Below are 25,275 nucleotides of genomic sequence, written 5' to 3'. Positions count from 1 at the left end.
TTGAGCCCTGAGAGCGACTGTAGCAAACGTGCGGAGGAGAGATTCTGCTGTGGACAGCAACACCAGAAGGGCGCGCCCTGCGTCACCTGGGGTGAGAACCGTCTGAACCATCGTCCCTCTTCTGGAATGGAGACGTTACGTCACAGGGGCAGTACGTAACTTGTCGTGGGTCACCAGTGTGGTAAAATGTTCGGCTGTGTATGTCTGTGTTCTCGCTGTGTCCTTCCCAGCTCTGCGCAGACAGCTGGCCCAGCAGACCTCGAGCGAACAACCCAATGACCACAAGATCCCTTAAGGTACGAAAGCACCCAGCCAGGTTTATTGTCGATGGAGCATGCTACTATGATCCCGAGGACTCCACCGGACCACTAAGGCATGTCTGCCTGTTACAGTGAACCAGCTCGGTGAACAGCGGGACTTTCCGTTCCTCCCTAGGCTAGACAGAGACACTCCCTTTGAGGCTCCATTTTATACATCAATACAAACAAGTTACGTACTGACCCTCTAACGTAGTTAATTGACACCCTCTGACGTAGCCGGATGCCACCCATCACTTTGTACATCTCTACCCAGCACACTGTCATCCTGACCTTATCTTTAGGATGGGTCACCATGTTCCTCTTATCTTTAGGGGATGTGTTGGTATCAAGGTGTTCTTGTACCACTCTTCTGGAATGTGTTTGCGTGAGTGCCCTCTGCCCAGCACCCCTTAGAAATGTGTGGCTTTGAAATGTCAGCCCTGTGCTTGCCAGATTCTGTGAGCAGGGCCTGCCTCTAGCTCACAGCCTAATTTTCCTTTATATCAAAAAAGTTTTGACCATTACTTTAGCCCAGGCCTCAGGCCTCATACTAGGCCTCTAATACAAGGGCTTATGTCTCAGACTCTCTTCCTACTACAGTTCCACAGTACGAGAGTGTTTCTGGATTTACGGTCACGCATGACAGGCAGTTGTCACACAACAAAGTTTTTGATGGTATCTGTGATTCTCTCAACAAATGCATTCCAGTCCTAGCTGACACTCCAGTTCTCACTGATTTTCTCTTTTGCTGTTAGTTACTGGAAACTGAATAGAAGATCCAAGTGATGATACGTGATGCTAGCTGACAATCACACCATTTTTGACCCTGTGACCTACATCCTCACCGGCATCCCGGGTACGGAGGAGTCTCATGTCTGGATCGGCATCCCCTTCTGTCTGATGTATGTTATGACACTTTGTGGGAACTCTCTCCTACTATTCATCATACTAACAGAACAAAGCCTCCATGAGCCCATGTATCTATTCGTCTCCATGCTGGCCACTGCTGATCTGCTGTTATCTACCACGACAGTGCCCAAGATGCTGGCTGTATTCTGGTTTAGAGCAGGGGAAATTACTTTTGCTGGCTGCCTGACCCAGATGTTTTTCATCCATGTCAGTTTTATTGCCGAGTCGGCCATCCTGCTGGCCATGGCGTTTGATCGGTACGTTGCCATCTGCGACCCCCTGAGATACACCACTGTGCTAACCAAGTCTGTGATCGGGAAGATGGGGCTAGCCGTTATCACAAGAAGTTTCTGTATCATTTTCCCTCTCATCTTGCTCACGAAGCAGCTGAAGTTCTGCAGAACCAACCTCCTGCCTCACACCTATTGTGAGCATATGATCTTAGCCCGACTGGCCTGCGACGACATCAAAATCCACGTCTGGTATGGTGTAGCTGTGGCTATTTTAGTAATTGGTTTGGATATTGTGCTCATTGCTGTATCTTATGGTTTGATCCTCAGGGCTGTCTTCAGGCTCCCCTCCAAGGACGCCCGGCTCAAGGCTCTCCGCACCTGTGGCTCCCACATCTGTGTCATACTGATGTTCTACGTGCCGGCTGTTTTCTCCTCTTTAGCACACCAGTTTGGGCACATCATCCCAGGTTATATTGTAAACCTACTGGCCAACCTTTACGTGCTCATTCCCCCCATGTTAAACCCCATTGTGTATGGGGTTACAACAAAAGAGATCCTGAAACGGGTGATCAACGTCTTTTATCTATGCTGGAGCAGAAGCTCCATGCTGAGCTAAAGGAGACAACAGAAAATGCTTTGGGACTTGGAAATTAAAGCCAGGTTTTCATTTGAACTATAGGGGTGTTTTTACTATGTACTTAAACTGTATAAGCTGGAAAGCTGGTCTCTCTTGCCAACAGAATTTGGTCCAATGAAAGATATCTCCTCCCCCACTTTGTGTCTCTAATATTCTGGGACAGACATGGCTACAATAGCATTGCGCAAAGCCAGAAAAAAACACCCAGACCAAGTGAATCTTGTTCTAAGTTGAAGAAAAACAGCAAAACAAGAAAGAACAAAGGTAAACATCGGTATGAGAGAGAGCACAGTGTGTGCATCTCCTGTCTGACAAGCTGCATCTGAGCTGGACTCTTAATGGCAGCAGAAAGCAGCAGCCAAGGGGGCCAAGCTATGGGCCAGTGGGAAGTGCACTGGGCTGCATGTTGGGAGAGAGGGATTCTAGTCTTGGTTCTGCCACCATCCTGCTATGTTACCTTGGGAGAGTTTCTTTCCTCCTCAAACTCCTAAATCCTTCTCAGGGTCACAGTTTTGCAGGCCTCAGTCCCCAATTCCATAGCCAAGGCCTGTGTCCCACAGACCTTGCTTTGGTTGCCTTATGGCACATTTTGCATGGATGGGCCCGGTTTCCCCAGGCTGATCTCACTCTTCCCTACACGGGTGGCTTTGTGGGGATGGCTGGGTGGGAGAGAGGTCAGGGGGTGCTGTGGCCAGGTGCAGTGGGTGAGGGGTTCATTTGCATGTGCTCTCTGGTCCCCCTGACTGTGGGAGAGAGAGAGGGGGAATAGAATCGTGTGTGTGCGATTAGCTGTTTCTTACCCTGTGCTAAAGGAATGTTTTGCCACTGAGGAGAATGTGCTGACTCCTCCTGGGGCTTGGAGGCTTGTTCGACCTTCTGCTAACATCACACAGCATCCAGGAAAAATGGTGTGGGAATCTATTTTCCTTTTATTCTCACTTTCTATTCCTGCAGCTGTTGAGAAGAAATGTCTCATAAGAATGGTATATACTGGGCCAGGCCAAAGGTCCACCTAGCCCCGTATCCTGTCTTCCAACAGTGGCCAGTGCCAGGTGTTTCAGGGGGGTAACAGAACAGGACAATCATCAAGTGATCCATCCCCCCTCATCCCATCCTGGTTTCTGGAGGTCAGAGGTTTTGGAACACCAACAGCATGGGGTTGAATCCTTGACCATCGTGGTTTATAGCCAAAGATGGGCCTAATTTATCTAATTTATCTAATTATTTTTTAATCCTTTGGCCATCACAACATCCCCTGGCAATGAGTTTCACAGGTTAGCTCTATGTTCTATGAAAAAATACTTCCTCTTGTTTGTTTTAAATCTGCTGCCTATTAATTTCGTCAGGTAACCCCTGGTTTTTGCATTCTGTGTATAAGTAAATAACATTTCTTTATTCACTTTCTCCACACCAGTCATGATTTTATAGACCTCTGTCATATCCCCCCTTCGTTGTCTCTTTTCTAAGCTGAATGGCCCAAGTCTTTTTAGTGTCTCCTCATATGGAAGCCGTTCATTACACTTAATCATTTTTGTTGCCCTTTTCTGAATCTTTTCAAGTTACACTATGTCCTTTTTGAGACGGGGCTACCAGAACTGGATGCACTATTGAAGGTGAGGCCATACCATGGATTTATACACTGGTAGTATGATATTTTCTATCCATTTCCTAATGGTTCTTAACAATCCATTAGCCTTTTTGACCACTGCTGTGCCTAGAGCAGAAGTTTTCAGAGAACTGTCCACGGTGACGCTACAATCTGTTTATTGGGTGGTAACAACTAATTTAAACCCCATCCTTGTATATGTCTAGTTAGCATTATTTATTCCAGTGTGCATCATTTTTCACTCATCGAGGCTGAATTTCATCAGCCATTTCGTATCCCAGTCATCCAGTTTTGTGAGATCCCTTTGTAACTTTTCTCAGTCAACTTTGGATTTAACTATCTTGAATAATTTTGTATCCTTGCAAACTTTGCCACTTCACTCTCTTTTCCGTATCATTAAGGAATGTGTTGGACATCACTGGTTCCAGTACAGATGCTTTGGGGACCCCCGCTGTTTACCTCACTCCATTGTGAAAATGGACCATTTTTTCCTACCCTTTGTTTCCTATATTTTAACCAGTTACTGATCCACGAGGTGGCCTTCGTCTTATCCCATGACAGCTCGCTTTGCCTAAGAGCCTTTGGTGAGGGACCTTGTCAAAGGCTTTCAGAAAGTCCAAGAGCACTATAGCTACTGGATCACCCTTCTCCACATTCTTGTTGATGCCCTAAAGCATTCTCTTACCTTGGTGAGGCAGGATTTCCCTTTACAAAGACTGTGTTAACTCTTCCCAGCATATTGCGTTTATCTTTTAAAGCCATTGGAGATATTTGCTGCTAGCAGTCACAGATGGGCCATACGTCACTGTAGGCAATCTCATAATACCATCTCCTCCATAAACTTATCCAGCACACTTTGCAGATGAGGAAATTTTTCTAGGCAGACGGGGCTCGAGGGGGCTGATAGATCAGGATGTGGGGATCCCGCTGGGGGCTGCCCACTCTGCAAGTGTGGAGCCAGGTTGGGGAGTGGAGGCAGGGCAGGGACAGGTTTTATAGATTCATAGATGATTAGGGTTGGAAGAGACCTCAGGAGGTCACCTAGTCCAACCCCCTGCTCAAAGCAGGACCAATCCCCAATTAAATCATCCCAGCCAGGGCTTTGTCAAGCCTGACCTTAAAAACCTCTAAGGATGGAGATTCCACCACCTCCCTTGGTAACCCCTTCCAATGCTTTACCACCCTCCTAGTGAAATAGTTTTTCCTAATATCCAGCCTAGACCTCCCTGTGATGGTGCCCCCCATAAGGCTTTATGGAAATATGCTTATGAATGTATATATCAAATAACTGGAATATGTTTTATGCTACATATGCCATGTAACATATATCTGCAAAGGTTATGATGTACTGAATATATTCATCTTATTTGTATGCATGTGTCATTGTTGTATTCAAAGTTATGAATACTGGCTGTATATTTGTTTGATTTTAAATAACCTTAGTAAGGCATTTGGTCAGCTTCTTTAGAAAGGAATTTGCAAGTTAAGTGCCCAATCAAGAAGCACTTAACACACAATGGATCTTGGAAGGCTCCAATCCACATAAGAAGTTGTCCTGGAGACATTCAAGATACCATGTGGAGGATGGCTGCTGCCTGTAAAAACTGAGTCATGCATGGACATGTGACTTGCCTATGTGACTCCAGAACTCCATTTTGTGGCTGCATTCTACACAGGAGGAGGGAGGGGTGTCCACCCACAAGAGAAAGTCTATTTAAACCCCTGGGAGACCCCTCCATTTTGTCTTCTGCTGGCTCAAGAGAGAGCCTCTCCACCCCCAAGGATACATGAAAGAAACTGGAACAAAGAACAGTAACTACAGGGGGTGTGAGTGATTGCTGGACCCAGACTAGAAGGAGACCAGTCTGTAAAAGGAAGCTTACTGGAATTCCCATGAGGGTGAGGTTTTTATCTGTATTCAGTTTTCTTACTGTATTAGACATAGACTTGCGTGCTATATTTTATTTTGTTTGGTAATTCACTTTGTTCTCTCTGTTACTACTTGGAAACACTTAAATCCTACTTTCTGTATTTAATAAAATCACTTTTTATTTATTAATTAACCCAGAGTATGTATTAATAACGGGGGGGGGGGGGGGCAACACCTGTGCATATCTCTCTATCAGTGTTATAGAGGGCAAACAATTTATGAATTTACCCTGTATAAGCTTTATACAGGGTAAAACGGATTTATTTAGGATTTGGGCCCCATTGGGAGTTGGGCATCTGTGTGTTAAAGACAGGAACACTTCTTAAGCAGCTTTCAGTTCAAGCTTACAGCTGTTAGGAGACGTAAGTCAGACCTGGGCCTGGGTTTGTAGCACGCTAGCAGGTGTGGCTCAAACCAGCCAGGGCACTGAAGTCCCAAGCTGCCAGGGCAGGAAAGCAGGGGCAGAAGTAGCCTTGGCACATCAGGTGGCAGCCCCTAGGGGGTTTCTGTGATCCAACCCATCACACTCCCCCCCTGCAACTTGAGAACATTGCTCCTTGTTTCGTCATCTGCCACCACTGAGAGCAGCCAAGCTGCTATTAAATCCCCCCTCGCTCTTCTCTTTTACAAACTAAATAAGCCCAGTTCCCTCAACCTCTCCTCATAAATCATGTGCCCCAGGACCCTAATAATTTCTGTTGCTCTCTGCTGGACTCTCTCCAATTTGCCCACATCTGTTCTGTAGTGGGGGGCCCAAAATTGGACCCATTACTCCAGATGTGGCCTCACCAGTGCCGAATAGAGGCGAATAATCACTTCCCTCGATCTGCTGGCAATGCTCCTGCGAATGCAGCCCAGTATGGCATTAGCCTTCTTGGCAACAAGGGCACACTCATATATGTGACTCATAGTGTCCAGCTTCTCGTCCACTGTAATTCCCAGGTCCTTTTCTGCAGAATTGCCAATTAGCCAGTCAGTCCCCAGCCTGCAGCAGTGCATGGGATTCTTCCTTCCTAAGTGCAGGACTCTGCACTTGTCCTTGTTGAACCTCATCAGATTTCTTTTGGCCCAATCCTCCAATCTGTCTAGATTACTCTGGACCCTATCCCTACCCTCCAGTGTATCTACCTCTCCCCGCAGCTTAGTGCTATCTGCAAACTTTCTGAGGGTGCAACCCATCCCATCATCCAGATCATTAATGAAGATGTTAAACAAAACCAGCCCCAGGACAGACCCCAGGGCACTCCGCTTGATACCGGCTGCCAACTAGACATTGAGCCATTGATCACTACCCGTTGAGCCCGATGATCTAGCCAGCTTTCTATCCACCTTATAGTCCATTCATCCAATCCATACTTTTTTAACTTGCTGGGAAGAATACTATGGGAGACTGTATCAAAAGCTTTTCTAAAGTCAAGATATCTAAAGCCACTATCTGTCACCTACAGCCCTCAACTAAAACCTCTCCAGCGTATCATCAGGGATCTACAACCTATCCTGAAGGATGATTCCTTATTCTCACAGACCTTGGGAGACAGGCCAGTCCTTGCTTACAGACAGCCCCCCAACCTGAAGCAAATATTCACCAGCAACCACACACCACACAACAGAACCACTAACCCAGAACCAAGCCCTGCAACAAACCCCGGTGCCAACTCTGTCCTCATATCTATTTAAGGGACACCATCATAGGACCTAACCACATCAGCCACACCATCAGGGGCTTGTTCACCTGCACATCCACCAATGTGATATATGCCATCATGTGCCAGCAATGCCCCTCTGCCATGTTGTGATGTTATTGACATAATCTGGGACCGTATAGATCATTGTTGCAACCAAGGTCCTGTTGTGGCACCAAATCTTGCATAAAGGGAGTCAAATAAGGTGTCTAAGATGAGGTTATGGTTTGCTGGGTATGATTATGCTGTCTATATGTGTGTATCATTTTTGTAGTTAAAGTTATGAATATCGGCTTTATACTGTCTATATTTCAAACTTACGCTATGCTTCTGGGTGACACCCCAGACAAGCTGGTGTCAGCTCTGCCTAGCCTGCTTGATGGCCCATTAGGGACCATCAGCTATACAATTGAACCATGGACTTGCCCATATGACTCCAAACTCCATTTTGCTGTAATTTTCCACAGTAAGAACAAAGAGGTGTTCTTACACCTGGAGAAGACTAGAAAAGGCTGATGTCTCATCTCCATCTGGTCTTCAGTCCTGCTTCATACCTCTGGAGGGACTTTGCTACACTGAAGCTTTGAACCAAGGGCTGAAAGACTTGGGGATGTGCTCCAGAGACTTGATTGGAACCTGCAGTTTGTTCCATCACTGCTACAAGCCTGAACCAAGAACGTTGCCATTGCTGTATGTATTTGATTCCATTTCACCCATTCTCGCTCTCATCTCTATCTTTTTCCTCTTATGAATAAACCTTTAGATTTTAGATTCTAAAGGATTGACAACAGCGTGATCTGTGGGTAAGATCTGATTTGTATATTGACCTGTGTCTGGGGCTTGGTCCTTTGGGATTGAGAGAACCTTTTTTCTTTTACTGGGATATTGGTTTTCATAACCATTTGTCCCCATAACGAGTGGCCCTGGTGGTGATACTGGGAAACTGGAGTGTCTAAGGGAAAAAGGGAATTGCTTGTGTGACTTGTGGTTAGCCAGTGGGGTAAAACCAAAGTTCTCTCTGTCTGTCTGGTTTGGTTTGCCTTGGTGTGCATAGAAACCCGAGCCTTGGGCTGTAACTGCCCTGCTTTAAGCAATTTGTCCTGAATTGGCACTCTTAGCTGGGTCCCACCAGAACCAGGATCATTACACATGTACATTGGACAAACTGGACAGTCTGTTCGCAAAAGAATAAATCGACACAAATCTGACATCAGGAATTACAACATTCAAAAACCAGTAGGAGAACACTTCAATCTCCCTGGTCACTCAATAACAGACTTAAAAGTGGCAATTCTTCACCAAAAAAACTTCGAAAACAGACTCCAACGTGAAACTGCAGAACTGGAATTAATTTGCAAACTGGACACCATCAAATTAGGCCTGCATAAAGACTGGGAGTGGATGGGTCATTACAAAACCTAATTTTACCTTACTAATTTCCGCCTACTGTTACTCACACTTTCTTGTCAACTGTTTGAAATGGGCCACCTTCATTACACTACAAAATTGATTTCTCCTTCCTTGGTATTCTCCTGATAATAAAATTGTCTCATTAGATTGACCCCCCACCTGGTAAGGCAACTCCCATCTTTTCATGTACTATGTATAAATATACCTGCTACTGTGTTTTCAATTCCATGCCTCTCATGAAGTGGGTTTTAGCCCACGAAAGCTTATGCCCAATTAAATTTGTTAGTTTCTAAGGTGCCACAAGGATTCCTCATTGTTTTTGCTGATACAGACTAACATGGCTACCACTCTGAAAGATATATCTCGTCCAGCACCTCCCCCAAATCCACAGAGCCAATTATCTCACCATAGAAGGCAATCAGGTTGGTCAAGCATGACTTGCCCTTGGTGAATCCATGTTGACTGTTCCTGATCATCTTCCTCTCCTCCAAGTGCTTTAGAAAGGGATTCCTTGAGGACCTGCTCCATGATTTTTCCAGAGACTGAGGTGAGGCTGACCCGTCTGTAGTTACCCAGATTTTCCTTCTTCCCTATTTTAAAGACGGGGACTATATTTGCTTTTTCCAATCATCCAGGGCCTCCCCCGATTAAGGTTTGTACCTCAATGAACTGCAAGTTCACAACTGTTTAAATTTCCCCATTTTTCGAGTAGCTTCTGGTTGCGGGGGGGGGGGGGGGGGGCTCTGGCTCAGGGAGAAGGAGGCCAGCAGAGAGTTAGTTACAGACCCAGTTACACACCAGCTCTTGGTAAGTTGCCTCTCGCTCCTGCGTTACATCACTGAAAGACAAATGAAAAGGATCCTTCCGTTCTCCCTAGGCCAGTCCTGTAACCCCAGGGGGAAGGGTCTGCATGACAGGGAGATGTAGACCCTGGATGACATCTGTGACAGGATCCACATGGTCCAGCCTGTGACCGTGGGACTGCTGTGTCCCCTGAACTCTCTCCAGCCTGGGCTGTCTCTCACAATGCCTTGCTACTGAGCAGCAGGAAGCCCCTCCAGGTTTTGTCATCAGCCCAACCACATGTGGAGCCCCATACCCAGATGGATTGCATGAATGCTCCCAGACCTACTCATGAAACAGACAGGGAAAGGGACCAGCCAAATCTCACCCCAGCTTCCAGCCTTGCATCTCAGGCATATATCATGTTACACTACGCCAGATGAACAGTGCAAATATATGAATTGTTTCACCACTTCATCAATGGAAAATGGAAAGTTTTGCACAAACTTCATACAAACTCACTGGTAAAGATCAACAGTAAAACACATTTATAAACTACAAAAGATAGATTTTAAGTGATATTAAGTGATAGGCAAAAAGTCAGATTAGTCACCAAAATAAAATAAAATATAAGCACGCAGTCTAAACTCTCAACTCTATTAGACTGGGCAACATCCAGATTAAGAAATTTTTATCACCCCTCTGGATACTGCAGTTCATAGCACACAGATTTCACCCTTGAAACCTGGGCCAGTCCCCTCTGTGGGAGTCTTCAGTTTTCTGAGTGTCTTTGTTGCTTGCAGCATAGGTGGGGGCAGGAGAACGGCCCAGCATGGGGCCCCTGTGTTCTGTTTTATACCCTCTGTCCCTTGTGCTTGGAGAACCCAAGTCCAGGCAAGTCTGGAGGCATTGCTGAGTCTCCAGGCAAGGTTGAGCAATTCCCCTGGTGTGGCCTCATGCAGGTGAGACACTGAATGGTAGCTCCCCTGCTGGACAATGGCTGTTGATGGGTTGTTTGACAACCTACCTGGGCATTGGTTACTTTCCTTGCTGTTACCTCTAGGGAGCTTGTCATAAATATAAAGGGAAGGGTAACCACCTTTCTGTATACAGAACTATAAAATCCCTTCTGGCCAGAGGCAAAACCCTTTCACCTGTAAAGGGTTAAGAAGCTAGAATAACCTCCCTGGCACCTGACCCAAAATGACCAATGAGGAGACAAGTTACTTTCAAAGCTGGAGGGGGCGGGAAACAAAGGGTCTGTCTATCTGTGTGATGGTTTTGCCGGGAACAGATCAGGAATGCTCTTCAGAACTTCTGTTAAGTTAGTAAGCAATCTAGTTAGGTATGCGTTAGATTCTGTTTTGTTTAAATGGCTGAGAAAATAAGCTGTGCTGAATGGACTGGATATTCCTGTTTTTGTGTCTTTTTGTAACTTAAGGTTTTGCCCAGAGGGATTCTCTATATTTTGAATCTGATTACCCTGTAAGGTATTTACCATCCTGATTTTACAGAGGTGATTCTTTTCCTTTTTCTTCTATTAAAATTCTTCTTTTAAGAACCTGATTGCTTTTTCATTGTTCTTAAGTTCCAAGGGTTTGAGTCTGTGTTCACCTATGCAAATTGGTGAGGATTTTTATCAAGCCTTCCCCAGGAAAGGGGGTGTAGGGCTTGGGGGGATATTTTTTGGGGGAAAGACGTTTCCAAGTGGGCTCTTTCCCTGTTCTTTGTTTAAAACACTTGGTGGTGGCAGCATAAGGTCCTAGGACAAAAGGTAAAAGTTTGTACCTTGGGGAAGTTTTAACCTAAGCTGGTAAGAATAAGCTTAGGGGGTCTTTCCTGCAGGTCCCCACATCTGTACCCTAGAGTTCAGAGTGGGGAAGAAACCTTGACAGAGCTAATAACTGGCTGATTCCCCAACTTGCAGCATGTTTTAGTGACAACAATACAACACAATTCTCATAACTTCATAGGCACAAAAGATGTACCTAGTGAGGTAGAACAGTGGGTTTCAGCAGTTCATAACCTTTCCCTTGATAGCTCACATTGCATGATTTTTAGGGAAGATCAAAATTAAATATAAATTAGGCATATGGGTGACACAGTGTTGCTGGCACCCAGTGCCAGAGGCGAGCAACAGCAGGGGTTTGTTCCCCGGTGTGCGTTACCCAATCATTATAACAGGGTGGAGAAGCAGAAAAGTTTATTTGAAGCTTCAAAGAAGGTACAGGGAGAATACAATTTTAAATTTTGTATATAGAGCAGGAAGTTATATAGGCTTTTATATTTTTTTAGCATGTTTATTTAATAGTAAGCTGCTTTAAGTATTTATATAGCCAGCTAATTTAGTTACTAGTTAGTTTTTTTGTTTTTTGAATTATTTGTTAAATTATATATAAAGCTGCTTTATTTAGCATTGTTTTTTTTATATTTTTTTTATATTTGCCCTGTTTGGCTTTGTTTAGTTTTAGGCAGTTTGACTCTGCAACATATTGTTGCAGATCCTCAGCATAACTGCTGCGAGTGCCTCCAGGAGGGGGGCCAAGGACACTTGGGCCTAGTGCGAGGGGGCTTCATCAACACTTGTGGTCTTTTATCCCCTCAAGTTACCTAGTGGCCATGCCCAGTGTCCCCAACAACAGGATGTTCCTTTAAGGTATAAAACTCCACGAAATCCACACAGGCTGTGAATCAGGACTGGGACTTAGGACAAATGGGTTGTATCCCCAAGCTCTGCCACCAGCCTCCTGTAGAACCTTGGGCAAGTGACAGCACCTCCCTGTGCCTCAGTTTCCCCATCTGTAAAATGGGAATAATGATACTGACATTCTTTATAGACTGCTTTGAGATCCACTGACGAAAGAGCTAAATATTATTATTTAATCTTGTTTCCACTGGGGCCCAAAGGCCTGTGTCAGGCACCTCACAAACTGAGACATGATCCCTGCTCTGAGGAGCTTACAAACTAGGCTTGACATCGCACCAAGACCGAGGAGAATCTGACCCAGGAAGCTGTCCCATTGCTGGCTTCACATCCTCATTATTCTCAGATTCATTAATTCCGAGGCCAGAAGGCACCATTGTGTTCATCCAGTCTGATCCCCTCCACCGCACAGGCTGGAGGCCTGCCCCCCAATAATTCCCAGGGCAGAGCTTTTAGAAAAAAAACATCCCATCTTTATTAAACAATGATCAGTGATGGAGAATCCACCACAACCCTTGTAAATTGTTCCAACAGTTAATTCCCTCCCAGTTAGAAATCTACACTTTATCTGAATGTGTCTAGCTTCCACTTCCAGCCAGTGGATCATGCAACACCTTTCTTTGCAAGGGACAAGAGCCCATTGTTAAACGTTTGTTCCCTGTGTAGATATTTACACACTGTGATCAGACTTAACTTATTCTTTGTTAAACTAAACAGATTGGGCTCTTTGAGCCTCTCACTATCAGGCAGGGTTTCTAATCCTTTACTCATTCCCGTGGCTCTTCGCTGAGTCCTTTCGGGGAGCAGGGAGGTAGGGGCTGCCAAGGCCATTGCTGCTCACAAAGATGTCATCGGTGATGTCAAAGTCGGCCCAGCTGGGGGGGCAGTGCCAGGAACCCCTGCAGAAGCAGGAGGGGCAGGAGGGAGCTGGTGCCCTGGGAGTGGAGAAGTGGGGGCTGGTATGAATGATTTGGGCCTGGATTGTGGCATTACGCAGGGCAGGGGGAGGTCGGTTCCCTTCTCCTGCTTCCCCACCTGTAGATCGGTGATCACGGGAGCAAGAACAATACTACGAATATCACCACAGTGAAGTAAACCCAGCCCCCACTGCTCTCCGCCTCTCCTCGGCTCTCCTTGGCTCTCCCTGAGCCTCACCAAGCATGGTGGACAGCGGAGAGATCACCGTCGCCTGCCCAGTCACCGCCGCCAACCCCCGCATCATCCGAGTCACGAGGGAAACCCCCCTGGTGAGGGAGGAGTTTGTGGGGAAGCCAGAGGGCCCTGCACCCCGACTCCGCAGTCAGCCGTGACTCTCAGCCAGCGTGTAAAACAGAAAGTTTATTTCTTGAAGGAACAGAGTGTGGAACAGAACTAGTTAGCGCAGAAATCAGTGACTTTCAGCAAAGTCCCTCTTGGGGGCACCCCATCCCCTACCCTGGACTCCCCTCTCTCCAGGTCCTCCACAGCAGACTGCCCAGCTTCCAGTGGTCCAACCTCCAACATGCCTGTTGCTCCTTCTCCTGGTCTTTGTCTCGCTTCCCGGGCAAAGTGTCACCTGGTCGCATCCCCCTTCTGGGTCTCAGGTGATGAAGGGCACCGGCCATTGCTTATGAGCAGGTAGCTGGAGCCGCCTCACCTGGTCCCAAGGGCCTCAACAAAAGTCACACACCTTATTCCCACCACCTAGGGATTGGTGCCACACTCAGAGAAACTGAGGCACACACAGGATTACTGTAAAACCATCAAACTAAAATAGGCTCACGTACAACATAATAAGGAGGAAAAACCCACTTTGTCAGAGGTTTTCTGGTGCCTAAGGGCCCTGTAAACCGACGTAAAAGACCTGTGGTCCCTGACACCCAGGCCGTAATGGAGACAGAGACAAAAAGGCTGATGGCAGCCTTCTCTCCTGGCACCTTTTACTATTGCTGCTGATCAAGTCTGCGCTGAGAAAACAAATTCTCTGATTCAGCCCCACACTGAAAGAAGCAATTAGGACAGCCCAGCTGTTGGCTCCGGTCAGCACCTCTGACCGGGCCATTAAAAATCTGGACAGCAGTGCAGCGGGGTTAAGGCAGGCTCCCTGCCTACCCTGGCTCTGCAGGGCTTCCAGAAGCAGCCAGCATGTCCAGCCACAGGTGGAGGGGTGGCCAGGGGGCTCCCCGTGCTCTCCATGCCCTGAGCACCAGCCCCACAGCTCCCATTGGCCTGGAACCATGGCCAATGGGATCTGAGGGGGTGGTGCCTTTGGACTGAAGCAGCACAAACCGTGCAGCACCCCCTGGCTGCGCCTCCACCTAGGAGCTAGAGGGACATGCCAGCCACTTCCAGGAGCTGTCTGAGGTAAGCACCGCCTACATCCTGAAACTTGACCTGTACCCCAATCCCTACCTCAGCCCAGAGCACCCTCCCATACTCCAAACCCCTCATTCCTGGAGCCCTCACCTCCTCCTGCACCTCCAACCCCCTGCCATGCCTGGTGAAAATGAACGAGTGAGCAAGGGTGGGGGAGAGCGAGCAACAGAGGGAGCAGGGATGGAGGAAGAGGGCGCAGGGCCTTGGAGAAGGGGAGGGGCCGGGGAGGGGCAGGGGAGGGGCAAAAGTGTTCAGTTCTCTGCAATCGGAAAGTTGACAACCCTATCCGCCGCTCCTGTTTGGGTGCTGAGCTTGAGTCATCCAGGGTCTGAGCTGCTGAGCACCCGCCACTCCGGTGGCAGAGAATGGGAGCTGCGAGTGCGGAGCACCTCTTGAAATCATGGCTGAGGTGTGTCCGAGGTGGCGGCTGGATCTCCATCCCCTTCTGTCTGATGTACGTTGTGACGCTTTTGGGGAACTCTCTCCTACTATTCATCATACTAACAGAACGAAGCCTCCATGAGCCCATGTATCTATTCGTCTCCATGCTGGCCGCTGCTGATCTGCTGTTATCTACCACGACAGTGCCCAAGATGCTGGCTCTATTCTGGTTTAGAGCGGGGGAAATTTCTTTTGCTGGCTGCCTGACCCAGATGTTCTTCATCCATGTCAGTTTTATTGCCGAGTCGGCCATCCTGCTGGCCATGGCGTTTGATCGGTACGTTGCCATCTGCGACCCCCTGAGATACACCACCGTGCTAACCAAGTCTGTGATCGGGAAGATGGGGCTCGCTGCTGTCACAAAAAGTTCCTGTATCATTTTTGCTCTCATCTTTCTAGTGAAGCAGCTGAAGTTCTGCAGAACCAACCTCCTGCCTCACACCAACTGTGAGCACATGGGCGTAGCCCGACTGGCCTGCAATGACATTACAGTCAACATCTGGTATGGCGTAGCCATGGCTATATTAGTAATTGGTTTGGATGCTGTGCTCATTGCTTTGTCTTATGGGCTGATCCTAAGGGCCATCTTCCAGCTCCCCTCCAAGGACGCCCGGCTCAAGGCTCTCCGCACCTGCGGCTCCCATGTCTGTGTCATACTGATGCTCTACATGCCAGCCTTTTTCTCCTTTTTTGCACACCGATTTGGGCACATCATCCCAGGTTATATTCTCATCCTACTGGCCAACCTCTATGTGATCATTCCCTCCATGTTAAACCCCATTGTTTATGGGGTGACAACAAAAGAGATCCTGAAACGGGTGATCAATGTGTTTTCTTGATGCTGCAGCAGAAGCTCCCTGCTGAGCTAAAGGAGGCAACAGAAAATGCTTTGGGACTGGAAGGCAGCCAGATCATGTGAGTCTTGTTCTAAGTTGAAGGGAAACAGCAAAACAAGAAAGAATAAACGTAAAAATCACCACACGAGAGAGCACAGCGTGTGCATCTCCTCTGTGACAAGCTGCATCTGAGCTGCAATCTTAATGCAAGAGAAAACAGCAGCCAAGGGGGCCATGCCATGGGACAGTGGGAAGTGCACTGGGGTGCACATTGGGAGAGAGGGGCTCTAGTCTTGTTTCTGCCACTGACCTGCTGTGTCACCTTGGAGGAGTTTCTTTCCTCCTCAAACTCCTAAATCCTTCTCGGGGTCACTGCTTTGCCAGCCTCAGTCCCCCATTCCATAGCCAAGGCCTGTGTCCCATGGACCTTGTGTTTAGCTGCCTTACGGCACATTTCACATGGATGGGCCCGGTTTCCCCAAGCTGATCTCGCTCTCTTCCCTACACGGGTGGCTTTGTGGGGGTGGCTGGGTGGGTGAGAGGTGAGGGGGTGCTGTGGCCAGGTACAATGGGTGAGGGGTTCATTTGCACGTGCTCTCTGGTCCCCCCGACTATGGGAGAGAGAGAGGGGGAATAGAATCGTGTGTGTGCGATTAGCTGTTTCTTACCCTGTGCTAAAGGAATGTTTTGCCGCTAAGGAGAACGTGCTGACTTCTCCTGAGGCTTGGAGGCTTGTTTGACCTTCTGCTAACATCACACAGCATCCAGCAAAAATGCTGTGGGAAACTATTTTCCTTTTATTCCACCTTCCATTCCTGCAGCTGTTGAGAATAAATGTCTCATAAGTACATGAGAACAGTATATACTCGGTCAGGCCAAAGCTCCACAGTGGCCAATGCCAGGTGCTTCAGGGGGATGAACAGAACTGGGCAATCATCAAGTGATCCATCCCCTCTTGTCCCATCCCAGCTTCTGGTGGTCAGAGGTTTTGGGACACCAGCAGCATGGTCTTGCATCCCCGACCATCTTGGCTTATAACCATTGATGGACCTATCCTCCATTTACTTATCTAATTCTTTTTTAATCCTTTGGCTATCACAACATCCCCTGGCAATGAGTTCCACAGGTTAGCTCTGTGTTCCATGAAAAAATATGTCCTCTTGATTGTATTAAATCTGCTGCCTATTATTTCATCAGGTAACCCTTGGTTTTTGCATTCTATGTATAAGTAAATAACATTTCTTTTTCACTTTCTCCACAACAGTCATGATTTTATAGACCTCTGTCATATCCCCCCTTAGTTGTCTTTTTTCTAAGCTGAATGATCCACATCTTTTTAGTCTCTCCTCATACGGAAGCCGTTCATTACCTTTAATCATCTTTGTTGCCCTTCTCTGAAACTTTTCAAGTTACACTGTATCCTTTTTGAGATGAGAACTGGAAGCACTATTGAAGGTGAGGCCATACCATGGATTTATAGAAAATATCATACTGCCAGTCTATCCATTCCCTAATGGTTCTTAACAATCTATTAGCCTTTTTGACCACTGCTGTGCCTAGAGCAGAAGTTTTCAGATAGCTGTCCATGGTGACTCTATGATCTCTTTATTGGGTGGTATCAGCTAATTTAGACCCCATCCTTATATATATGTGTGACATTGCATTCTATATAGTTTTATAAAAATATGCTAATGAGTGTGAATATAATGTAACTGGAATATGCTTCCTGGAATAGGTCTCTTGTAAGGTATCATTACAAAGCTTATAATCTACAGAGTGTGGTTATCCTATTTGTATAAATGTATCACTCTCGTATCTGAAACTAGAAATATGAAATATAACTCTGAGGTCCTATTGTAGTTATGCAAAGTGTGGGCCATTAATGGCGGTTGGAATCTTGATGGCTCCCATCAGCCAGGACAACTGACTGTGGATGGCTCTGTTTACTTGTAAGTCTTCCTGTGTACCTGTGTGCTGGCAAGTGGGTAATGAAGTCTTACAGTGACATGTGATCATGTCAGCTGAACTGGAATCCATCTTTAACCTGGTGCTTTTCCATTGAGGAGGAGGGTGGGAACCCAGAGGGACAAAGGATTCCTGCTTTATGCAAAAGATATATAAGTGGGTGGAACACAACAAGGGGAGGTGGCCATCATGAGAAATCCCCTAGCTACCACCTGAGCTGGAACAAGGGCTGTACCGGGGAAAGGATCGGGCCCAGACTTAGAATGCGTCCGTTTTGTGAAAGAAACTTATTGAAACATCTCTGAGGGTGAGATTTTATCTGTATTCAGTTTTATTACTGTACTAGGCTTAGATTGGCATGTTTTATTTTAATTTGCTTGGTAATTCACTTTGTTCTGTCTGTTACTACTTGGAACCACTTAAATCCTACATTCTATATTTCATAAAATCACTTTTTACTTATTAATTAACCCAGAGTATGTATTAATACCTGGGGGGAGGGGGGACAAATCTCTCTATCAGTGTTATAGAGGAAGAACGATTTGAGTTTACCCTGTATAAGCTTTATACAGGGTAAAACGGATTTATTTAGGGTTTGGGCCCCATTGGGAGTTGGGCATCTGAATGTCAAAGACAGGAACAGTTCTGTAAGCTGCTTTCAGGTTATGCCTACAGCTGTTAGGGCTCTGGGTTTGCAGCAGGCTAGCGGGTCTGGCTCAGACCAGGCAGGGCTCTGAAGTCCCAGGCTGGCAGGGCAGGGAAAGCCGGGGCTGAAGTAGTCTTGGCCCACCAGTTGGCAGCACCAAGGGGGTTTCTGCGATCCAACCCGTCACAATGTGTAGTTAGGATTATTTATTCCAGAGTGCATCATTGTGCACTTATCAATGCCTCGCTCCATCCTCTTTGGAGCCCCCGTTCAGGTAGCTGAAAGCAGCACGCCGAGAAAACAATGTCAGCCCCGTACTCGCCAGACCCTGGGAGCAGGGCTCTGCCTCTTGCTCACCGCCTGACTTTGCTTCATAGCAGCAAAGTGTTGACCACTACTTTAGCTCAGGCGTCAGGCCTCCTACCAGGCCTCTGATACAAGGGCTTATGTTTCAGCCCCTCTTCCTACTTCACCCCCTTCTTTCCCGTCTTATCTCCCAGTTACTGACCCATGAGAGGACCGTCCCTCTTATCCCAGGACAGGTTACTTTGCTGAACAGCCTTTGGTGAGGGACCTTGGGAAAGGCTTTCTGAAAGTCCAAGTGCATTATATCCACTGGACCACCCTGCTCCACAGGTTTGTTGGCCCCCTCAAAGAATTCGAAGAGCTCGGCGAGGCAGGATTTCCCTTTGGAAAGCTGTGCAAACTCTTCCCCAACCCACTGTGTTTATCTTTTAAGACAGGGGTGGGAAAACTTTATGTCCCGAGGTCCACATCTGGGTGGGGAAATTGTATGTAGGGCCATGAATGTAGGGCTGGGGCAGGGGGTTGGGGTGTGGGGCAGAGTGTGGGAGGGGGTGTGGTGTGCAGGAAGGGGCTCAGGGCAAGGGGTTGGGATGCAGGAGGGGGTGCAGGGTGCAGGAGGGGGCTCAGGGCAGGGGGTTGGGATGCAGGAGGGGGTGCAGGGTGCAGGAGGGGGATCAGAGCAGAGGATTGGGGTGCAGGGAGGTTCAAGGCAGGGGGTTGAGTTGCAGGAGGGGTGCAAGGTGCAGCAGAGGGCTCAGGGCAGGAGTTTAGGGGGCTCAGGGCAGGGGGTGCAGAGTGTGGGAGGGGCTGGGGGTGCAGGCTCCAGCCTGGCACCACTTACCTCGAGTGGCTCCGGGGTGGCAGTGGCGCGCAGCGGGGCTAAGGCAGGCTCCCTGCCTGCCCTGGCCCCGCACCACTCCCGGAAGTGTCCAGCATGTCCGGCACTGCTTCCTGGGGGTTAGGTGGGGCAGGTGGCCATGCTGTGTGCTGCCCTCGCCTGCAGGTACCACTCCCGCAGCTGACATTGGCCGTGGTGCCCCGTTCCCGGCTAATGAGCGATGCCTGCAGGCGAGGGAAGCACACAAAGCCCTCTGCCTCCCCTTCCCCAGGGGCCACAGGGACGTGATGCTGGCCACCTCCGGGAACGGCGTGGGGCCAGGGCAGGCAGGGAGCCTGCCTTAGCCCCACTGCCCCACGGGGCTGGCAATCCCACGGTCTGGATTGAAAGCCCTGACGGGCCGTAGTTTGCCCTCCCCTGTTTTAAGGCCACTGGAGATATTTGCGACATGGCCATTGTAAGCAATCTCATCACACCATCCCCTCCATCAGTGTATCCAGGTCACTTTGCCAATGAGGGAATTGAGGAGCACGCCGCACTGAGATGGGGAGATAGACTTCCCTGTGGGGGCGCAGCAGAGCCAAGAGGGGCTGATGGCTCGGCAGGGGCGTGTGTGTGTCTGTGTGTGTCCCGGCCAGGGGCTGCCCACTCTGCGAGTGTGGAGCCAGGCTGCGGAGCGGAGGCCGGGCAGGGGCAGGTTTGTACCTCAGTGAACTGGAAGTTCACAACCTGTTTAATTTTCCCCATTTTTCCAGTAGCTTCTGGTGGGGAAGGAGAGAGCTCTTGGCGGAAGGAGGGAGGCAAAGAGTTAGTTACAGACCCCATTACGCACCAGCTTTAGGTTAGCCGCCCCCTTCTCCTGTTATACACCACCAAAGAACAAGAGAAAATGGTTCCTTTCTTTCACCCTAGGCCATTCATGTAACCCCAGGGCAAAGCGTCTGCATGGCAGGGAGATGTAGCCCCTGGATGACATCCACACAGGCTGGGAACTGGGACTTGGACTCAGGAGATCTGGGTTCTATCCCCAAGCTGTGCCACCAGCCTGCCAGAGAACCTTGGGCAAGTCATGTCGTCTCCCTGTGCCTCAGTTTCCCCACCTGTAAAATGGGAATAATGATACTGACCTCCTTTGTAGAGTGCTTTGAGATCCACTGATGACACAGTTCAAAATTATTACTTAATCTTGTTTCCACTGGGGCCCAAAGGCCTGTGCCAGGCACCTCCCAAACTAGCAAACGGAGACGTTATCCCTGCTCCGAGGAGCTTACAAACTAGGCTGGACATAAGCAGGGGGAAACAAGGCTGCGCATGCCACAGCTGTGCCGTCGTTCTGCAGCGTGAAGGAGAGCAGGTGCGGAGCAGACGTGAAGCAGGGCCATGGGCTTTGATTCTGACCCTGCACCGCTGTCCTTGCTTTCAGTGGAGCTATTCCTGATCCGCGCCAAGACAGAGGAGAATCTAACCCAGAGAGCCGGCTCACCCCTGGCTTCACATCCCCATTATTCGCAGATTCATTAATTCCAAGGCCAGAAAGGACCATTGTGTTCATCCAGTCTCACCCCCTGCATCACACACAGGCTAGGGAACTGCCCCAGAATAATTCCTAGAGCAGATCTCCTAGGAAAACATCCCATCTTGATTGAACAACGGTCAGTGATGGACAATCCACCACAACCCTTGTAAATTGTTCCAACGGTTAATTATGCTCCCAGTTAAAAATGTCTGAATGTGTCTAGCTTCAACTTCCAGCCATTGGATCACGTCAGACCTTTCTCAGCTAGACTGAAGAACCCATTGTTAAACATTTGTTCCCTGTGCAGGTACTTACAGACGGTGATCAAGTCACCCCTTAATTTTCTCTTTGTTAAACTAAACAGATTCGGCTCTTTGAGCCTCTCACTATCAGGCAGGGTTTCTAATCCTTTAGTCATTCCCGTGGCTCCTCTCTGAGCCCTCTCCAGTGGATCAGCATCTCTCTTGGGTCTGTCCATTTCGGGGAGCAGGGAGGTAGGGGCTGCCAAGGCCATTGCTGCTCACAAAGATGTCATCGGTGATGTCACAGTCAGCCCAGCTGGGGGGCAGTGCCAGGAAGCCCTTCAGAAGCAGGAGGGGCAGGAGGGAGCTGGTGCCCTGGGAGTGGAGAAGTGGGGCTGGTATGAATGATTTGGTCCTGGATTCTGGCATTACGCAGGGCAGGGGGAGGTCGCTTCCCTTCTCCTCCTTCCCCACCCATAGATCGGTGATCACGGGAGCAAGAACAATACTACGAATATCACCACAGTGAAGCGAACCCAGCCCACACTGCTCTCCGGCTCTCCTCGGCCCTCCCTGAGCCTCACTAAGCATGGCTGACAGCGGAGAGAACACCATCGCCTGCCCAGTCATCGCCGCCAACCCCCGCATCATCCGAGTCACGGTGAAAACCCCCAAGGTGAAGGAGGAGTTTGTGGTGCCGGAGAACAGCACCATCAAGCAGTTCAAGGAGGAGATCTCCAAGCACTTCAACTGCCAGACCAGCCAGCTGGTGTTGGTGTTTGTCGGGAGGATTTTGAAAGACCAGGACACCCTCAGGCAGCGGGGGATCCAGGACGGGATCACTGTCCACCTTGTCATCAGGACTCAGAAGAGACCCCAGGACAATCTGCTTCCTCACATGTATGTGGCCAGGAACATTGCCCCCGCTCCAGAGCCGTCCGGCATCACCCCCGCCCACAGCAGCGCCTTCGATCCAAGCAGGCGGGGCCTGGGTGTGAACGTCTCCAGCACGGAAGTGCAGAGCCCACTGCAGCTTCTGGCCAGCTCCGAGATGATGGCCCGGAAGGTGGAGAACCCGTTTATCCAGAGCATGCTTTCCAACCCCGACCTCATGAGGCAGCTGATCATGGCCCACCCGCAGATGCAGCAGCTGGCCCAGCAAATCCCGGAGATCAGCCGCATCCTCAACAACGCAGACATCATGAGGGAGATGCTGGACATTGTTCGGAACCCAGAAATGATGCAGGAGATGAGGAGTCAAGACCGAGCCTTGAGCAACCTGGAAAACATCCCAGGCGGGGACAATGCCCTGCGATGCGCCTATGCCGAGCCCCAGGAACCAGTGCTGAGTGCCGCCCAGGAGCAGTTTGGAAACCTTCCCTTTGCTATGCTGGTGAGGAATCCCTCCTTGGAGGGTGTGGGCGGCCAGCCGTCTTGCATAGATCACAGAGACCTGTCGGCTCCTCCCTCCGTCTCCCAGAGCGCCACAAGCGTCTGCACCAACAGCACCTGCGGGGACCTGGACAGTGGTGTCACCAACCCTCTCGGGCAGGGCTCTTCCGTGCCCAGCCTGGGACCGGGGATGTTCACTGCAGGGGGGATTCAGAACCTGGTACAGCAGATCACCGAGAACCCCCAGCTGATCGTGAACTTGTGCGCGTCCTACACCAAGTGCATGATGCTGTCGCTGATACAGAACGCTCAGCTGGCAGCCCAGGCCACCTTCTCGGCGGAGAGCCCCCAGCACCAAGAACCAGTGACCCAGAGGCTGCCCAATGTCCTTCAGCAGATCCAGAACCCTGAGATGTTGGTGGCCATGTCCAACCCGAAAGCCATGCAAGCTTGGCTGCAGATTGAGCAGGGGCTGCAGACGCTGGCAGCAGAGGCCCCTGTCCTTCTGCCGTGGTTTACTCTCCGTTTGTGGGGACTGGGAAATTCTGGGAGCTCCGTAAGTGCAACGGGCCCTAGCCCTGCGCCCAGTGAAATGTCACACCTAGAGCCGGCAGCGTCTGAGCCGGGACACCAACATCTAAACATGCTGCGGATGCTGAAAGTTCTTCCTGGGACGAATCCTCAGCACTTACAAGGGCCAGAAATCAAATTTCAGGAAGAACTGGAGTAGCTGGAATCAATGGGCTCCTTGAACCGTGACGGGAACAGACCTAGCAACCGGAGAAGATATCAGCACAACCGTGGGAAGACAGAAACATCCAGCCCACCCGTCCTAGCACCGTGTCTGTTACAGGTTCACTTGGATTTCAGTCTTATAAACAAAAGCCAATAATGGTGCACCTTTCTGTGGGCAGCTGTCACTTTCTTGTCAGAGACCGGAAGTCAGTAGCTTTTGCCTAAAGATGTTGCATGTTTCAGCCTTTTGATAACGGGCAATTACCCAGCAGCTGCCCTCTAGGGAGTTTGAGATAATGAGTGAATTAATTAGGAGCTTCACTACAGCTCTGTGAAGTAGATATTATTTAGAGCTGGGCAAATATTCCATCTATCTACCTGGGCCCGGGATGAGTGCAGTATTTGATTGACTGACATGCAGTCAAGAATTTATCCTCACACCACCCATGTGAGCTAAGGGTATGGCTGCAAAAAAGTCTCCGAGCCCAAGCCAGCTGACTCAGACTTGCAGGGCTCACGCTGTATGGCTACACATATAGCAACGGAAACATTCGGGCTGAGTCAGTTGACCCGGGCTCTGAGACGCACGGCCCTGGGTTTGTGTGTGTGTGTGTGTGTTTGCTGTATAGCGGTACGCTTAGACCGTGTTATTATCCCCATGGTGTAGATGAGGGAACTGAAGCACAAAGAGATCGCTTCATCCAAAACTACACATGGCGGCTGGGCGAGGCCTGGAATAGAACCAGATCTTCTGAGTCCCAGTCCAGTAGTTGTGAAGCTCCAACCACCGTGGCCGGCTGTGTTGGCGCCATTTTTCATTCACTGTTCAGCGCACATTAGGGAACTTGTGTTTTGTTCACGAGGATGTTTACGGAGGAGATTTTTATTGGTCTAACTGTCAGTATTTGTCAGTGATGAAGTGTTGGAAGCGCTAGCCTTATGGCATCCAATCAGGAAGCAGAAACCATGCCATGTGACTTAGTTACTCACCTAGCAAACCTTGACTATCAAACCTAAACACTTTGCAAACAAGTCAGAGGCCAAAACAGGGTCATAACTGCTCTTTGTCTAACAACCATGGATGGCGAAAAAGATCAGGAATGTTACGATTGGTGTGGGGCCAAATTGCAGACAGAGAAGGGTTATGTAACCCTTCTGCCAGGCCGAGTTGATAGCAGCATGGGCCGGGTTCAGTACACAGGGGCTCCCTCTCATCAAAGCAAATGCAAAACTGGCTCGAGCCCCGACCCAGTGACCTGGGAAAATCTTACACACACCCCTGGGTGCCTCAAAGAGGCAATACTTCCCCTCTCACAAGCACAGAGTCTTGGTGTAGCAGAGAATCTTTAATAACATGAGGTAAGCGACATCAGCATTACATTGGGAAAACACCACAACTAGGGTTCATCAACCAAACCATGAGCAAAGACCCACCCCAGCAAATTGGGCCATGTCCTTTCCCTCGGGTTCTTGAGTCCCACAACCCAAACGTCTCTTGAGTCCAGCAACCCCCAAATCACCCAAAGTCCAAAAAGTCCAACAACCCCAAAAGTCCAGCCCCAGAGTTCAAAAGTTCATCTGCAGAGTGTTACTCCCCAGTCTGGGTAAAGATGTGCGTGTGCGGGGGGGGAAGAGGTAAGGGGCACCTTACGTGAGCTGAAGCTGACTGCCCCACAGGGCTTCACTCTGAGCCACTCTGGTCCGCTCCACCAGCCGTCCCACAAATGGCTCCTCTCCGCTCCACACAAGCAGCTCGCACCGTCCCATGAACTGCTCCACCAGCCCATCCACGACCAGCTCTGCTGGGCTC

At 49.1% G+C, this 25,275-nt stretch overlaps 3 protein-coding genes across 3 annotated transcripts; all 3 read left to right on the top strand.

Annotated features, from left to right (window-relative positions):
* Positions 1 to 1,094: 1,094 nt before the first annotated feature.
* Positions 1,095 to 2,057, top strand: LOC102939824 (olfactory receptor 52B2). The gene has a single exon (XM_007071420.3). It carries the CDS (start codon positions 1,095 to 1,097, stop codon positions 2,055 to 2,057), a length of 963 nt encoding a protein of 320 aa, XP_007071482.3.
* An 11,637-nt stretch (positions 2,058 to 13,694) lies between these two features.
* Positions 13,695 to 23,460, top strand: LOC102940268 (ubiquilin-1-like). The gene is made up of 2 exons (XM_037889598.1): positions 13,695 to 13,701; positions 21,980 to 23,460. Exons 1-2 carry the CDS (start codon positions 13,695 to 13,697, stop codon positions 23,458 to 23,460), a joined length of 1,488 nt encoding a protein of 495 aa, XP_037745526.1.
* On the top strand, positions 14,914 to 15,828 carry LOC102940046 (olfactory receptor 52B2-like). Its single transcript, XM_037889527.1, has one exon. The coding sequence runs from the start codon at positions 14,914 to 14,916 to the stop codon at positions 15,826 to 15,828; it is 915 nt and encodes a 304-aa protein (XP_037745455.1).
* Positions 23,461 to 25,275: the final 1,815 nt, after the last annotated feature.

This window comes from Chelonia mydas, chromosome 1 (assembly GCF_015237465.2).
Source record: "Chelonia mydas isolate rCheMyd1 chromosome 1, rCheMyd1.pri.v2, whole genome shotgun sequence".
Classification (NCBI taxonomy): Eukaryota; Metazoa; Chordata; order Testudines; family Cheloniidae; genus Chelonia; species Chelonia mydas.
The sequence above is the reverse complement of the archived record's forward strand: the minus strand, read 5'-3'. Positions and strand labels throughout refer to the sequence as shown.

Bases quoted from the DNA above. Each gene is read 5' to 3' on its own strand.
- LOC102940046 (XM_037889527.1), top strand. From the start codon at position 14,914: ATGGGAGCTGCGAGTGCGGAGCACCTCTTGAAATCATGGCTGAGGTGT.
- LOC102939824 (XM_007071420.3), top strand. From the start codon at position 1,095: ATGCTAGCTGACAATCACACCATTTTTGACCCTGTGACCTACATCCTC.